This window comes from Vitis vinifera, chromosome 17 (genome assembly GCF_030704535.1).
Source record: "Vitis vinifera cultivar Pinot Noir 40024 chromosome 17, ASM3070453v1".
NCBI lineage: Eukaryota > Viridiplantae > Streptophyta > Magnoliopsida > Vitales > Vitaceae > Vitis > Vitis vinifera.
The window spans coordinates 8,961,351-8,978,783 of NC_081821.1; the positions used below are offsets into that span (position 1 = coordinate 8,961,351).

Here is a 17,433-nt window from a genome sequence, read left to right on the forward strand (position 1 = left end):
GGCTGGTTGGGGTTGTCCAACTCTCCCAGGGCTTTCCTACCATTCATTGACTACAATACCCTCATCCCCATCCAAATGCCCCAACCAGAGGTGCCCCCAAAGGGATTTCATAGTAAATTCACTTGAGTTATATAGTATAACCATTAAGTCAGAAGTTGGGTGCAATAGTTTACTCCGTCCTACGTCTATGCTGGTATGAAATTGCTGTCTTGGAGTGCTATTTTACAGTATATTCCTCATAACTTCTTCTGGGCCATCTACAAATCAACTCCAGCTGTTGAATTCAAGGTCATTGGGGTCATAAAACATTATTATTTATCAATCCAACAGTCGGCATTCCTGTGATTAATTTAATATGAATGGCATACTACCTCGGGTTTGTCAGGATCTTGATGTTTCATTAGCTTTTACCTTCATATAAACAAAACCGAAGTAGGATATTCGCTTTCTAAAAGACACTAATTAATCGGATCTTTCTCATGTTTTTATGTTTTCTTAATCAACTTTTCAGTAACAGACCTGCATATGCCTTCGGAATCGAACCATCAAAGGTTTTGCTGTCTGGTGCCACAATCATAGTAACCGACCTGAAACCTCCATGTCTTACTGTAACTCTGAAAAGGAAGATGTGAATTTGAATGGTGGGGATGTTAATGAATGAGGCAACGCAACCGTTCAATCTATGGCTTGGTTTGTTGGATTGAGGTTGCAAGTCCCGGAAGTAGGAGACCTCGATTCTGGTTTTGTGACCGCATTGGGAGAAGCAGGATGATAATAATGTGGCCCCCTGAAATGATTGGCAAAGGGTAATGTAGAAGTTGAATAGAACCCTCTGTTGGCTGTCTAAAGAAGATGAATTTTCAACCACTTTGGAGGCGGATCCACAACATGCTAAGTCACATACAGCTCAATTAGTAAATAGTTTGTCTTCAAGTAGATGAGACTAAATCCCATGAGCATGATTCTTGTCCTCCCTAGCCGATTTCTAGAACTTATGGCAGTGTTTTTCAAAGTGTTCATGAATATGTTTCTTTATTTTTTAAAAGCATTTTTAAAATTCAGATAAACATCTCATTTCTTTCTTTTTCTTCCAAAACACTTTTCAAATTAGAAGCGTTTTTTAAAAACATTACCAAGCAGACTCTTCTTAGTTGGGTCTTGTGTTTGGGGTTTGGCATTGTCTTGGCCATAGAGAGATCACATAACTACACCCAAATGAGATCTCTGGCTATGATACAAGGTTCCAGCCAGCAAACCAGGTATAAGCCAATTAGGCCGGGTACATTGCTTTGCTCTGATTTTAGGCATATTGTAACTACAGTATGAAGGACCAACTCCAGCCTCCAGGTGTGGCTTCATATGCAAAACCCATCATTTTAAAAGGTTGGGATAGAAGTCACACTAGCATTCATGTAGTTTAACATGGATTAAAATCCTATTCAAGTGGCCCAGAGTACTTAGTACCAATTGAAATGGATTGAAGTAGGCATTAAATGTATAAAAAAGAAGCAAAGTAGAGAAGAAACTCAATTAGGACCATGTTATGATATGTGCAGATGGCGTTTGGTACTTGGAAGTGCCAGGTGATCCAATTATCATGTAAAATACAAAGCTGGAGGAGTTGCAGACTGAACCAAGAGTTTGATGCAAGCGATATAACTCTGATGGAATAAATTTTTTCATTAACTACATCATCAGAGAGGAAAAGAATTTTTCTGGACTTCTCTCATGTCGTGGTTCTGGTTTTTAAGTTTTGGGTCGTAGTGAAATCTTCATTTCAGTAATTTTGCACATTTAGTATAAGATTCAAAACAGAACAAGAAGTAACCTCCACCAGAGCGCGCAGCTACAATGCAGACACCAGGTGAGGCTGACAAAATAGGCCCACTCAGATGAGAAGTCACAGCAACTTAATCTTCAACCCACAATCTAGGTCGCTTTGAAGGACACTCTGGAGAAGAAGAAGAAGAAGATGGTAGTAGCAACGAGGATATCTCACAATCAAGTGATGGTGCTGGTGACAATGGGGGTGAGATGCTGTAATCATCTTGTAGCTTTCTCTTATGGTTCCCTTTCTTCCTATTTTCCTCTCCCTCTTCCTCTCCTCTCATTATGAAATCTCTCAGGCGTCTCACGTCTGCCAGTTTTACTGGTTTCACTATAAACTCCTCTGCACCTTCCTCTAAACACCTGTTATTCATTGAAAACATATGCTGTTAACCAGCTAACAATACAAGCAATCCTTCAACACAAGAGCACATGTAGAAAAAAAAAATTCAACATATTAGTTTTACTTCATGCTGATAGAGGCCATATTGTTTCCAAGGCCACAAGTTAATGAATGTGTTCCAGAGGTTTAAGGAGAATATATTGATATTATTCGGTTTTTAAATACAATGGAAGGGCAACTGGGATTGGAGTAGTTGGCACATTGATGCTCAATAATCGATATACAATGAAAGGTTTCATCCAGCTGAACTCAAAATGTTGAGCCAAGGCTTTGTTGAGTTGGATTAAGTTAAGGAGGATGATTCGGTTGTTTCTGCTTGTTTTCTTGAGATTGTTTAAAAAAATAATGATATAAAATGGAAAATGATTGAAAATAAAGCATTAAAGATAAAAGTTATATCTAAGAAATATTTGGAAACATAGAAAATACATTGAGAACATCCCAAAACTACCATCTCAGATAACATCAAAAAACTGTTTTCGAAAACTGTCCTCAAAACCTGTTTTTGAGAACGTTCCCAAAAAGAAAACATCGGCTAGCGAGGGTGTTGCCAAACCTTGACAATTTCATCTCCTAAATCCCAAAAATTTGATTTGGGGTTTCATATTGGTTTAGATATCAAGAACATTTGCTTTGGTTGAATACATCTGCCATGACACCTCAGATGTCGATCCCAAGTTCAATTAAGATTTCATATGCATTCACCTACTTTTCTATTTTCAAATAGGAAATACATAAATGAATCACAGTGACATTTTTAAAGCTCATTAAGAGCCTGTTTCTGCTTTAGGTTTGAAGACACAGAAACCTTCATTAAAGCAAATAGATTGCAAATTCAGATTCCTGGATACCTGTCAATGCGAGTCAGGATGTTTTCTGAAGACATGATCACCACTGGTATCTTTCTGAAAGCCTTTGACTCCTGCTTAGATTTAAGATAGGGAATCAGTCCGATAACACTCAGATATATCTGGGTTTTAAGTTCTTGTCTACCTTTTGGATGCTGAGAAAATGTAGGAAAAGAAGCCAAAATTTTGAATGTTTCCATTGTTTGGGACAGAGGAAAATCAAAACCTCCACTCAGGGTTAAGATAAGGAGAGCTTTCGATTTTTTTGAATTAAAAAAGAAAAACCATAAAATGGAGGAACCAGATTGTATTTCCTTTCATGGGTTTTCCCAGCAACCAAGCAGACCCACAAGAGGCAATTTATCAAACGGCAAATATCAAACCTTGATCTTCTTGAGCAACTCATACCCTGTCATCCCAGGCATAGAATAGTCCGTCATGATCAGATTCACCTTCAAACCCTTCAAGGAAACCATTGAGATATCAATCATCCAAACAGTATTAAAGAAATCTTTGAATTTAATCAAAAAAGGAAAAACAAAAAGACCTCTGTTTATTTGCAGGGAAAAACGTAGGAAAATGATAAAAATTAAATTCTGCTCTTTTAAACCAACACTTTAACACTTTCTTTTTCTTTTTCTTTGCAACCAAACAGGGGTCCAAACGAATTTCCAAGCTCATTCTTCTTACATCAAATCCAACTGAGTTCTCCTCCCCGTCCAACCCCAGAAACTGCAGAGCCCTCGTTCCACTCTCCACAGCCGTCACTGAAAATTCCGTTCCCATCGTTTTCAGAAAAGAAAAAAAAAAAACCCAAATCTCAAGACCCTCCAAGCTCTAAAATCGACAATCGACACACACACAAACACACACCTTTACAAGAAGATATCTTGAGCAGCCTCTCAATCACCTTCCGATCCACATGGCTATCATCAACAGCAAGAACATGGAGCTCCGATCCAGCAGCGGAGTGATCAGAAACCCCAACTTTCTCCGGTAACACATGCCGAAGAAATTCGCCGGCGGCGGAACCCATAACCAGAAATGTGCGGGGAATCTGCTTCCAATATTTATACAGTGGTGGAGGAACCGAATGGAGCGGAAGTGACTTGTAATGCAAGTTGTGGGCGATTGACGAGAACATCAAAAATACTGAAATAGTGTGGTGTAAGAAGATGAAAAGGACCTGGAGGGTACGAAATCAGAAGAAAGAAATCAGAAATCTAGCTTTTCTAAGCTAAAGAGGTAAAGCTGAGATTCTGAGATCTTGGAAAATCTCCTCGCATTATCCCACTTGTCTCTTTCCTCTGCATATTCAATGCCACACTGCCTTTCTATATGCCCCTGCATGGTTTTGCGGTTTGAAAATGACTTCTTTTCTTTGTATTTACTGATAATATAATAATTATTAATTTCTATTTTCCCCCACAAAAATTTAATAATTATTTTTTCATAATTTTAATGTTCACCCATGATTTGGATGGGTACGATTTTTCCTAGATTCTTATCTCAAATGTCTAATATAATTTCGGAGTACAACCTTGTCTTATCATATGATTCGGTGGTACATTTATTTTCTAATGGTCGGACATGCAATGTAAAGCTTTATTTATGAAGGATGAAAGCCATGGGGTCGATCAGGGGTTCTGTGTAAACTGTTGAGGGTGTTGACCAGGGGTCAAGAGGAGAGCAGCAGACATGGGGGCGGCAGACACATCTGAGAGCGGCGGCGTCAAAAGAGGAAAGCCGCCCTGAGGAGTGACTGCAGGTGAGTGGTGTCAACTCCCAAAAATATATTTTGGTACGGCAATATCTACGTTTACGGGTCGCACCTGGGCCCACCTCCCCTGCAATTTTAATTAATATAAAAAAACTTATTTATATTCAAGAAAAAAAGAAATTATTTCTTAAAAGAAAATTTGAGGAGAAATGGGAAAATGGGAGAGAGAGAGAGAGAGTGGGCCAGTGGGGAGTGTGGAGGGAGGCATCCAGGTGGGGGCCATGGAACGGAGGTGGAGGTGGTATTATGGTAAAATTGTAAATTTTGGTTGCTTCGCTTTAGCAAGGAAATCGTATCTGAAAGATGTGATGAAAATATGAGCAAGGTGAGCCATCAGATGGGATCGGATTGGATTGGATTGGACGGAATGATATTTGGAAAGCTTTGGTGGGGAAAGTGGGAGGAAGATTGTATTGTTGTTTCATTTCGGGGTGATTGAGATTTTCAGATTTGTGGGTCCCCTCACCATTCCACTATCATTCTCTTACCATCTCACATTTCACTCTTCTTTATAATTATGCCATTGTTCCTCGCCAAATTCATTGGGTCTCATCATTTTTTTCCTTTTTTAATTATTTGCTAGTGGGTCAGTGGGTGTGCACCCAGATCTTGCCTGGTTTGTAGCTAATGACATGTCCAGACCAAAATTTCTTTATAAGTTTATGGTAATTGGTCGGGTTTACACTACCGTATCTTAGTTTTTTGGCACCACCAATCTTATTGTTACAATATGCGTATTCGCATATTCTTAAATTTGTTTGTATCTTTGTTCCGCAACCTAAATCGCATCATACATATTGAATAATTTGAATTCTTTATTCTATTGGTAATATCAATATTTTAAAATTTGGATCGAATTGATTGGTTCAACCAATCAAATCGTCAATTGGACTAAGTTCAATTGAAACCTAATCTAATTTGGATCGTCATTTGGGTTTGATCAAAGCTTAATCCGATCCAAGTCATCATTTGGACTGAACAAGCTATTGAATCACTATTGAATCAGACAAACTAACTATCAAATTGCTAACTCTATGAATCAATTTGTTAATTTTGGCACGAAATCCTTTATTTCCAATTTTTTTTTTTTGACAAAATGGTTGGGTTTGCTATCACAATGTGGATGAGCATTCACCTTAACCTCTTTATGGTTCATAATGATATGGGTGGATAGACAATCTAAAGCCTATTTTATTTCTATCAAATTCCGATGTAATGCTGATGGGAGGGTGACTAAAAAAAAAATCCTAAAAATAGGATACAACTACTCTCCTAGGGCAAAGCTCCATAGGAGAGAGCCTCATAATGTGATGCTTCATAGAGCATAATTTTAAGTCCTATCAAGTAAAGCACTAGAGGAGCACTATCCTGATCCATATGGGTCAATCAATTACTCTATTTCAGCCTCACAAAAGATCACACTCATTTTTCATTTTTTCAAAAATTGAAAGGTAAAATAAGAATATTAATCAAAACAAAGCAATAAAAAATCATGTATGAAAATTTTCACCTAAATTATCAAGTACTAAGAGAACATTAAAATATTGTATCCATTAAAATTAGGGTAGACTTAAATGAGGTTGTAGTAAGAATCTCCTCCTTGCTACTAATATTATACTTTTTGAGGGCCTCATTGTATCCATTATAATATCTTTTTATTTTATCTTCTTAAAAGCTAAATACACTACCACTTCTTTTCTACTTAGAACTGTGCCCATAATTCAAAAAGAGCCCTCCTTTAGTCGCTCTGCTTGATTATTTTCATTCCTCAGTATTTTATCCATCTTTACTACCCTTTCTTTTAGAATAGTAACTTGACATTCAACCATGCACAACTTCTCAAGGGCTCAAAGAGATTCCTCTAATTAGCACTTTAAAGCTTCCCTCTATTTTTTTCTCCTCCTCCTTCTATATTCCCTTGACTTGGTATTTAAGCTCCCTAACTCATCTTCTTAGGTTAGTAAACTCGGTTGTTGTTTCCTCGACTATCTTATGCCTTTTGCCTGGTTTAAGAAGGAATGTTCCACTATCAATGAACATTATAAAAGTCAAGTACAAATAAGAATAGAAAAGTGAAAAATAAAAAGCAAAGAGAATAGAAATCTTATTTCAATGGAATTACACCTTGACACTATTCATTTTCTTCATATCTGTCTTATAAATGGAATTGCACCTCAACATTAATTATCTTTTTCATATTTGTAAATAATGTAGAGGTGACCAACTTCATTATTAGGTGAGCCGTGGCTACTCTAGATAGGGTCGGAGGATATAACAAGTTTAATAGCAACAACAAGAAGCTCGAGTTTCACCATAAAATCAATAAATGAGCTAATGTTAAAAACTTTATTTTTTTCACTAGCTTCTAGCTTTCCATTAGTGCTTTTACTTTTATTATCCTTAGTAGCACCTTATTTTCTCTTGCTCAAAGACTTCCTTAAAGTCTCTTCCACAAGTATAGGTTCTCGATCATTTTTTTCTCTTGTTCTTTAGATTGTTTAGATTTAGAATACCTTAAGCTCAATCAAAAGAATTTCATAATCATCCCTTGATGTCTTACAATTAGGAATTTTAGGATCAATGTAGGGATAAGAGTTATCAAGCATCATTTGCAAGCTCTCTATAGTTAACACCTTGGTATAATCCTATTGTTCCAGAGGATATCAAATAACTTGATACGATCATTCAGGCAAACAAGGACCACAAAGTGAAAAACTCACCTATGAGACCTCTTATTTAGTCAAGCTTGGTGTCGAGGAATGAAAGGGCATTGTTTGGACTCTTTGCACGAGTATTCATTAATTGGTAATTACACTATGACTTTTCTGACAATTAAGGTTATCACTTAGTCACCCAATGACTATTCCAAAAAGATATGCATCCATTTGCTGAGTAAAGATATTTGAGAGAAGGTAACTTAAATGAATAAAAAAAGTGGACTTTCTAGACTACAAGGGAGATCTTGTATCACTTATCTAATACCACACAACTCATTAATATCTTATACATGTTAGGATGTGACAAAAATAAATGCACGCCTATAAAATGTAACTCTTAGACAAGAGCAAAAAATAGTCAACTAGAGACTTGCTTAAAAATTTGCATGTGCAACGAATACTTCATTTGGACTCAAAGAGTTTGTATAAGGGGATTTTTCCAATTGGGGAAATGTAAGGTGGGTAACATCATCATCATCATCTTAGTCAAGGAACAAACCCTTGATAGGATGCTTTAACTGTCTTTCTGCCAACTCATCATATTGACCATCCAGAGCCAATTCAAAGGTTGAGAGAGTAGTTTCAAAGCCTAGACTATGCCTTTCCACCATGGCCCCTATAAGCCAAGAAAAATCTCTGTCCATAGGTGAAGAAGGAATCTTAGCACTCTTCATAGAATGTAAACAGGAACTCAGAATTTATGACAAGAGATAGAATACCATAAACAATTGACCATGGAAGAAACCTTAGGAACTATTGATCCTTAACCAAAACACCTTAGTCACATAAGTTTAAACAAATGACCATTCATATAATGAAATTACAAAAACCTAGAAAATTTATCAAACACTTCAATAGATAAAGTCAAAGAAATACTAATGCAAGAAAGTAAAAATCCCTTACAACTAAGGAAAATGAAACTTTTAAGCTTGAGAATTAAAGGTCCAACAAGCATTGTAAGTGCCTAATGTAACAAGAATAAACAAAGCTCATTTTTTTATATGTTACTTTCCAATATTGAGACGATGCAATGATAGCACATTATTCTCAATAGCCACCAAAATTGGCAATTTTGCCATCGAACACACCTTTCATGAAAATGTCATATTTTTTTCATTCATGTTTTCATTAAAGTAAAATAAAAGTGGAAATGATAAAGGTAAATGGAAGGGTGTCGCCATGTGTCAATTAAGGTGCTTGAGTAGAGCATCTCGAGTTAAGTACTATTATTAAGTGACATTGCTCCCATCATAGTATTTTGAGTTAGGTGTGAACTATGAGATACAATCTTGACATTCTAACTCACATTTTCCCTTACCACCTCGCTATTGAGATCGAGCCCTAAAAAACATAACATGATATAACATATTAAGATTTATTTATAAATTTATTTATCTATGTTTCTTGGCTTCCCATTTGTTATCCTGTATGCATTAATTGGTTAGTTGAGTATACATGTTTACATCATTTACATCGTGCATAACTTGGGTATATCATAAGTTGCGTAGAAGATCCAAGTCATGGATTCCTTGTAGAGTGATAAGTATAGTTGGTTCATGGATTTTGACAATCCATTTGAGACTGTAATGCATTTACCTCCTAATTGGAAGGATGACTTTTCTTGGTTATTGAGATAATTTTTCCATGGTAAGTACACTAGTTTATGTGATACACACTAGACATGACCTACGGTAAATCATGACGTAAGATTATAAGTTGTCATGATTCATTAAACTACTATATTACATGGTCTCTCAACCTTTAGAGAATATTAAGTTTGTGTCAAAATCAATAGGAGGCTTTGATTTATGAGTGAGACCCTAAAGTGGTTATATATTTTTATGGATTGGGTTACTTTTGATGGAGACTTGTAGCGACAAATATTATCAATAAAGGTACCATGATATCTCATGGTATCAAGATAGTATGTCCCTTTGGGTTATCCAAAGGACATATGATCTAAAAGACTATGATCATAGCATTTCACTTAGTGAAATTTGATATATGCTCCTTAAGACTAGATCATGTTAATTGGTTATATAATAAGAAGGATCTGTAACTTAAAGATTGGAGAGGTAATCTTGATAGGTAATAACATTACCTTGTTAGATTATGAACACCAATTTATGGGGAGTTTGTATGTAATGGATAATATGTCACAAATTCGAGTTTTGTTTCGTTATTATATATGTAGAGTACTAGAGTATAGTCGATTCTTTGTAGTGGAATGTTGAATCAATTTCAAAATTTTAAGGGAGCCAATACTATCCAATGGGACCTGTAAGGACCCCTCCTCCTGAGAACACGTGCCACGCACCTCATGGTGACACGTGACACGCATTACCATCCGGATCACCCCTATCCGGATACACGTGACGCGCCTCTCATATCCGGACCGCCTCAAGGAAGTTCAAACGACACTTATAAACATAAGACATCCGGACGACTCCCACCTCATATCCGGACCGCCTCAAGAAAGTTCAAACGACACTTGTAAGCATAGAACATCCGGACGGCTTCCACAAATACATCCGGATGACCAGCATAAACCATCCGAATATAATTGTCCGAGTCATTGACTGAAGTAAGCAAGTCTTACACGTTATCACAATAGCCTGCCATGACCCACGTTCCGCCACCTGCAGAGTGAAGGGACAAGATGAAGTGACAACAAGTCACTTCCCACGATCATTTCACATGATCACCTACCACGATCTCTAACAGCTGCATCACCTACCACGATCTCTATCAAACTGCCCGTAGGGTGATGATGGCCCTGCCACCACCTAGTGTCATCATGACAATACAAAATATCTCCCCACCATTAAAGAAGAACAAAAGCTTCTGATACTATATATATCAACCTTCACACAAAGAGGAAGGTAAGCTTGCTATACCTAGTAAAAGGCCAACTGATTTATCCCTCTCTCTAACCATGGCTGACAAAACCATCGGAGGGTGCGTCCGGACACCCCGTCCGGACGTCTTTTGCAGGTAGAACGACTGAATCAAGAACCTATATTGGTTAAGATCGTGCGTCCATCCATTTGGCAACTACGTGGATCACCAGAGACGCGAGACCTCAACATTGGCGCCGTCTGTGGGAATCTTTTTTATTTTTGATTCAGTCGCTAGCAAAGATGGCCACACCTTCTCGAAGCCGTTCATCCGGTAGGCGAGAGGAAGATAATTCTGAATGGCGCCAAGCCATCGAAAGAAGACAGTTGGTAAGCGAACAACAACTGAAAGTTCTCCTCCAGGAAACAAAAAGATTAAGAGAAGAAAACGCGGTACTACGCATCCAGGCTTCAACTTTAGGGCCTCCTCGTCGTCAGCGTTCGAGAGGCCAAGTAGCGAATTCAAGGCCAGAACCAGAATCAATATATCCTGGGACAATAGGACTTATCCCAGAAGCATGCAACGTGAGGCCACATGAGCCACACACTCCCATGCCTCGAGCTCTCCATGAGGAAAACTCGGACTCTACTCACTTTTCAGCAAAAAGACAACGCGATAGAAGATCTCAGTTGTCAAATTCAATGTGCGTAAGACTAGGCCCACAAGAGCCTAGGAGACCAAGGCCACCAGTAGCCACAACCGGGGCAACGCGCCCCGATCCTATGATCAACCCCGTGGTGCAGAACGTGCTCCCGCACCGTGACCCCATGGTCACCCCCATGGTACGGAACGTTCACCCGCACCTAGCGGTACAACAAGCTGGGAGAAACCTCCCAAACGAGCCACCCATTGGCTCCATCAGCAAAAGGCTGGACGACATGCTCTCCACGCCCTTCTGTTCCAATATCATTCATTACAAGCCCCCAAGGGGATTCCTCGTACCAAAATTTTCAACATACGATGGGACTAACGATCCCTTCGATCATATCATGTATTATCGACAGCTCATGACGCTCGATATTGGCAACGATGCACTACTATGCAAAGTGTTCCCCGCCAGCCTACAAGGGCAGGCCCTATCATGGTTTCATCGCCTGCCTCCCAACTCTGTTGGCAATTTCAGGGACCTGTCCGAAGCTTTCGTCGGGCAATACTTGTGCTCCGCTAGACACAAGCAGAACATCAGCACTCTGCAAAACATAAAAATGCAAGATAATGAATCCTTAAGGGAGTTTGTGAAGCGATTTGGTCAGGCCATACTCCAGGTAGAGGCTTGCAGCATGGACGCTATCCTACAGATCTTCAAGCGAAACATCTGTCCAGGCACTCCATTTTTCGAATCGCTAGCCAAAAAGCCTCTTACAACGATGGACGACTTGTTTAGACGTGCCAACAAGTATTCAATGCTCGAAGATGACGTGCGTGCAGCCACCCAGCAAGTTTTGGTTGCCGGACGGACATCTAGAGGTGACGCGGAAAGAAATGCTAAACCTCTGGACCGGCCAAAGCCATCCGATCGAAGGCAGGAGGGACCGAGTCTCCCGGATAGGCCGCCCCTCACGCCTATTTCCATATCATATGAAAAACTTCTCCCCATGATCCAAAGTTTGTCCGACTTCAGGTGGCCCAGACCCCAAGGAACGGACCCATCCACAAGGGATCATAGCAAAAGGTGTGCCTTCCATAAGGAACATGGTCACATGACAGAAACATGCAGAAGCCTCCAGTATCTAATCGAGAGGCTCATCAAGGCTGGACATCTAAAGCAATACCTTCGCTCAGATGATGGAGGAAAATCCACTTCCCAACATCACCACCTTGGAGCCCCCAGGGCCCCGGCCACCCCCAAGGCCGTTATAAACTATATTAACGGAGGCCCATCCGACGAGGAGTACGACTCTAGGCGAAAAAGGTAGAAGTTGTTGCGGGCCGCATTAATACATGAACACATCAATTCCATCCGGCCTGGGCTAACTGGAGGGGGCCCTCGCCCCATAGATGGGACAATCATTTTCCCACCATTAGATCCCACCCGGACGCTACAGCCACATCGCGACGCCCTCATCCTGTCCCTAGAGATAGGAGACTTCGATGTAAGACGCATTTTGGTTGACCTCGGCAGCTCGGCCGATCTTGTACAAGCATTGGTCGTTAGCCGCATGGGACACAGTCTCACAGGCCTTGAAAACCCAGGACGAATCCTGTCCGGATTCAACGGATCGTCAACTACATCATTAGGAGACATTATACTGCCGATCCAAGCTGGCCCAGTCACTCTCAACGTACAATTCTCAGTGGTTCAGGAGTTGTCACCCTTCAATGTCATCTTAGGGCGCACTTGGCTACACTACATGAAAGTCATCCCTTCTACGTATCATCAAATGGTGAGTTTTCTCACCAACGAAGGACAAATTGACCTATACGGCAGCTAGTTAGCCGCTCGCCAATGCTACTAAATAGCACGAGAAGCAGGAACCAACCAGGAGGGTGCACCCCTCCCTAAGCCCAGCCACACATGTGACCAATAGCAATTACTGGGTCCGGCAGACAAAGATCCACCGGCAGCAGATCCCTTGCAAACAATCCAAATTTCGGAGGAAAGTATTCACCTCACAAACATCAGCTCCCTCATGACACCAGAGGAGACCCAGAGCATGCAAAACGTCCTCAGACGAAACCATGACATCTTCGCATGGACACATGTTGATATGAAGGGAATTCATCCCTCTATTACATCTCACAGGCTTAACGTCTTTCCAACTGCCAGACCCGTCCGGCAGAAGATCAAGCGCTTTCACCCGGATAGACAAAAAGTCATTCGGAACGAGATTGACAAATTGCTAGAAGCCGGATTTTCATCAGAGAAGTTGATTATCTGGATTGGTTGGCCAACGTAGTGGTGGTACCCAAAAAAGAAGGAAAATGGCGGGTTTGCGTAGATTACACCAACCTCAATAATGCATGCCCAAAAGATAGTTTTCCTTTGCCACGAATAGATCAAATTGTGGATTCCACTGTCGGGCAAGGGATGCTCTCTTTCTTGGATGCCTTCTCCGGATATCACCAGATTCCCATGTCCCCGACTGACGAGGAAAAAACAACATTCATAACGCCATACGACCTCTATTGCTACAAAGTCATGCCATTCGGACTCAAAAACGCTGGCGCCACTTATCAGAGACTGATGACAAAGATCTTCAAACCTCTGATAGGCCACACAGTAGAGGTATATGTTGATGATATCGTGGTTAAAAGCAAAACCCGAGAGGAACATGTTCTTCATCTACAATAAGTTTTTTACCTTCTGAGGAAGTATGACATGAAGCTGAATCCTTCCAAATGCGCCTTTGGCGTAAGTGTTGGCAAATTTCTAGGTTTTATGGTCAGCTAAAGAGGGATAGAGGTTTGCTCGGATCAAGTTAAGGCAGTTATGGAAACACCTCCCCCCAGGAGCAAGAAGGAATTACAGCGCCTCACGGGCAAACTCGTCGCACTAGGGCGTTTCATAGCCCGCTTCACTGATGAATTGCGACCCTTCTTCTTGGCAATAAGAAAAGCTGGAACGAGTGGATGGACGGACAACTGTCAAAACGCTTTTGAAAAGATTAAACACTGTCTCATGCAGCCACCCATCCTGAGCAGCCCCATCCCGAAAGAAAAATTATACATGTATCTGGCTGTATCAGAGTGGGCAATCAGTGCTGTTCTATTCCGCTGTCACTCACTTAAGGAGCAGAAACCTATCTACTACATCAGCAAAGCATTGGCGGATGTAGAAACCAGGTATTCAAAAATGGAGTTGACAGCCTTAGCCCTTCGTAGCGCTGTCCAAAAGCTCCGCCCTTATTTCCAAGCCCACCCGGTGGTCCTTCTGACCGATCAACCCCTTCGCAATATTTTGCACAAGCCAGACTTAACCGGAAGAATGCTGCAATGGGCTATCGAATTAAGCGAGTTTGGAATCGAATTCCAACCCAAATTGTCCATGAAAGGCCAAGTAATGGCTGACTTCGTGCTAGAATATGCCCGAACGCCTAACCAACACCAGGAATCAAATGAAAAAGAATGGTGGACTTTGCGAGTGGATGGAGCCTCACGATCATCAGGGTCCGGAGTCGGGCTTCTGCTACAGTCCCCAATTGGGGAACACCTGGAGCAAGCCATCCGGCTGGGATTCCCTGCCTCCAACAATGAAGCAGAATATGAGGCCATCTTATCCGGATTAGACCTCGCTCTGGCCTTGTCCGTCACTAAGCTCCGGGTCTATAGCGATTCGCAACTTGTTGTAAGACACGTCGAGAAGGAATACGAGGCCAAAGATGCGCGCATGGCACGATATTTGACAAAAGTAAAGGACACCTTACAACGATTCACCGAGTGGACAATTGAAAAAATCAAAAGAACTGAAAATAGACGTGCCGACGCCTTGGCAGGCATTGCTGCCTCCCTCCCCATCAAAGAAGCCATATTGTTGCCTATACATGTACAAACCAACTCTTCTGTCGCAGAAACCTCCACTTGCAACACCATTGAGGCAAGGCAAGCAGACAACCAAGAATGGACGAACAACATTGCAGAATACCTTCGGACAGGCACTTCGCCTAGAGATCCCAGAGAGGCACACAAGGTCCGGATACAAGCTGCCCGTTTCACCATAATCGGGGGACACTTGTATAAGCGATCCTTCACAGGACCCTACCTTCGGTGCCTAAGTCAATCAGAGGCCCAGTACGTCTTAGCTGAGTTGCATGAGGGAATATGCGAAAATCATTCAGGAGGACGATCTCTGGCACATAGAGCCCATTCACAAGGATATTATTGGCCCACGATGAAGAAGGATGCGGCAGCATATGTCAAAAAATGTGATAAATGTCAAAGATATGCTCTCATTCCACATATGGCATCAGAAACATTGAAACCAATATCAAGCCCATGGCCCTTCGCGCAGTGGGGCATGGACATAGTGGGACCCTTCCCAACTGCACCTGCCCAAAAGAAATTTATGCTCGTCACCACAGATTACTTCAATAAATGGGTGGAAGCTGAAGCATATGCAAGCATCAAAGACAAGGATGTCACCAAGTTCGTATGGAAAAATATCGTCTGCCGTTTTGGAATTCCACACACCATTATAGCCGACAATGGTCCACAGTTTGATAGCATTGCATTCCGGAATTTCTGTTCGGAACTGAACATCCGGAATTCATACTCTACACCGCGTTATCCTCAAAGTAACGGGCAAGCGGAAGCCACAAACAAGACGTTAATCACTGCCTTAAAAAAAAGGCTCGAACAAGCCAAAGGAAAGTGGGTGGAAGAGTTACCCGGCGTCCTGTGGGCCTATCGAACCACACCCGGACGGCCAACAGGAAACACTCCCTTCGCCCTCGCATACGGAATGAACGCAGTCATTCCTACTGAAATAGGGTTACCCACTATCCGGACTGAGGCAGTGAAACAGGATGATGCCAGCACGGTGTTAGGAAGAAACTTGGATTGGGCAGATGAAGTAAGAGAAAGCGCAGCCATACGGATGACCGATTATCAGCAAAGGGCATCCGCCCATTACAATCGCAAAGTATGACAAAAAAGCTTCAAAAATGGTACGCTGGTACTTAGAAAAGTTTTTGAAAATACAGCTGAAACAAGGGCAGGAAAATTCCAAGCCAATTAGGAAGGACCTTATATAGTATTTAAGTCAAGTGAAAATGGAGCTTATCATCTACAAAAGCTAGACGGAACTCCATTACTCAGACCATGGAATGGGTCGAATTTAAAGCAGTATTATCAATAAAAGAAAAAGACAAGTACAAATGTCAAAAAATGTATGTTTTATTGATATTTGTGAAGTATATACAAGGAGGTCTTCGGACTACAAAAGTTACAGAAAGAAGATAGCAGCAAAGATTACAAAAAGAAAAACTGTCAGGGAGTAGGCTTGTCGAGCAGCTTTTTCTTTTCACTCGGAAGAATTGAAGGGACATCACGTTTAATGCCGTTTTTTTTTCATACAACAGCGATAGCCGAAGAAGAACATATCGTCCACTTGCTTTTGATACTCCGCTTCAAGTTCCTCCCTCTCTGTAGCAAACTCGCCTTCCAGCTCTTCATTTTGCGCTGATAAGCGTAGCTGCAGATATTTTCTTTGCTTCTTTTCAATTGAAACTTCCGTTCGGAGGTGCCTCACCTTCCCCCTCAAAAGAGCCACCTCATCCTCCGCCTCATGCAAGCGGGCCTCCATCGATTCCTCCCAGTTCTTTGCCTCAGTTAAATCCATCCGGAGGGCCCCATTCTCCCCCCGAGTGGTGGATAAACTGGTTTCGGCCTCCACTAGTCTCAAGCGCAGCTGATCTTCACTATTTTTTCGCTGAGACGTGAAGGCCTTCATATAATCGGTGGTCCGCAGCAGGTCAGTAAATAGATCGTGTTGTTGAGCCATGCCGCGAAGACCACTCACCAGCTACAAACAAAGCACACAAGCAAGAAAAGCGAAATTAGAAGTCATACCACAAACACATCAATATGACAAAAGACAATCAAGAAATATACTATACCGTTTCCACCACTTCGAACATCTTTGCTGAAGGCATGGCAGTGGTTGAGCCGGGTGGAATCTGTTTCAGCTTCTCTTCCAACTCCGCATAGCTAAAAGAGCCAGCGGAGATGCAAGCCGCATCATCAACAGGATCCCCCCCTGATGAGGTGTTAGAGAGTAAATCCTCCTCCGGATCCGGAGCCCCCTCATTTGCAGCCGGATGGGTCTCACCGGGCATACCCTCATCCGGGGCCACCATCGGGATGGCTGGGGTCTCAGTTGCCGTCTCCGTCTCGCTCCCATCCGGATGGTCATCCTGGACGGAGGAGCAGCAGACTTCGAGGGTTTCTTGGAAGCGATCTTACAGTCGCCCGATGAGGCCGGACTTTAGGTTCCGCGCTGAACTCATCCTCCTTGAAGTTGGC

The 17,433-nt window shown here is 41.5% G+C and overlaps 1 protein-coding gene across 1 annotated transcript; it reads right to left on the minus strand.

Moving 5' to 3' along the window:
• Positions 1–1,656: 1,656 nt before the first annotated feature.
• Positions 1,657–4,424, minus strand: LOC100258759 (two-component response regulator ARR5). Its single transcript, XM_002283751.5, has 5 exons — positions 3,952–4,424; positions 3,769–3,845; positions 3,462–3,539; positions 3,082–3,152; positions 1,657–2,190 (listed from the first exon to the last, which is right to left on the minus strand). The coding sequence occupies exons 1-5, from the start codon at positions 4,220–4,222 to the stop codon at positions 1,911–1,913; spliced, it is 777 nt and encodes a 258-aa protein (XP_002283787.2). The 5' UTR covers positions 4,223–4,424; the 3' UTR covers positions 1,657–1,910.
• Positions 4,425–17,433: the final 13,009 nt, after the last annotated feature.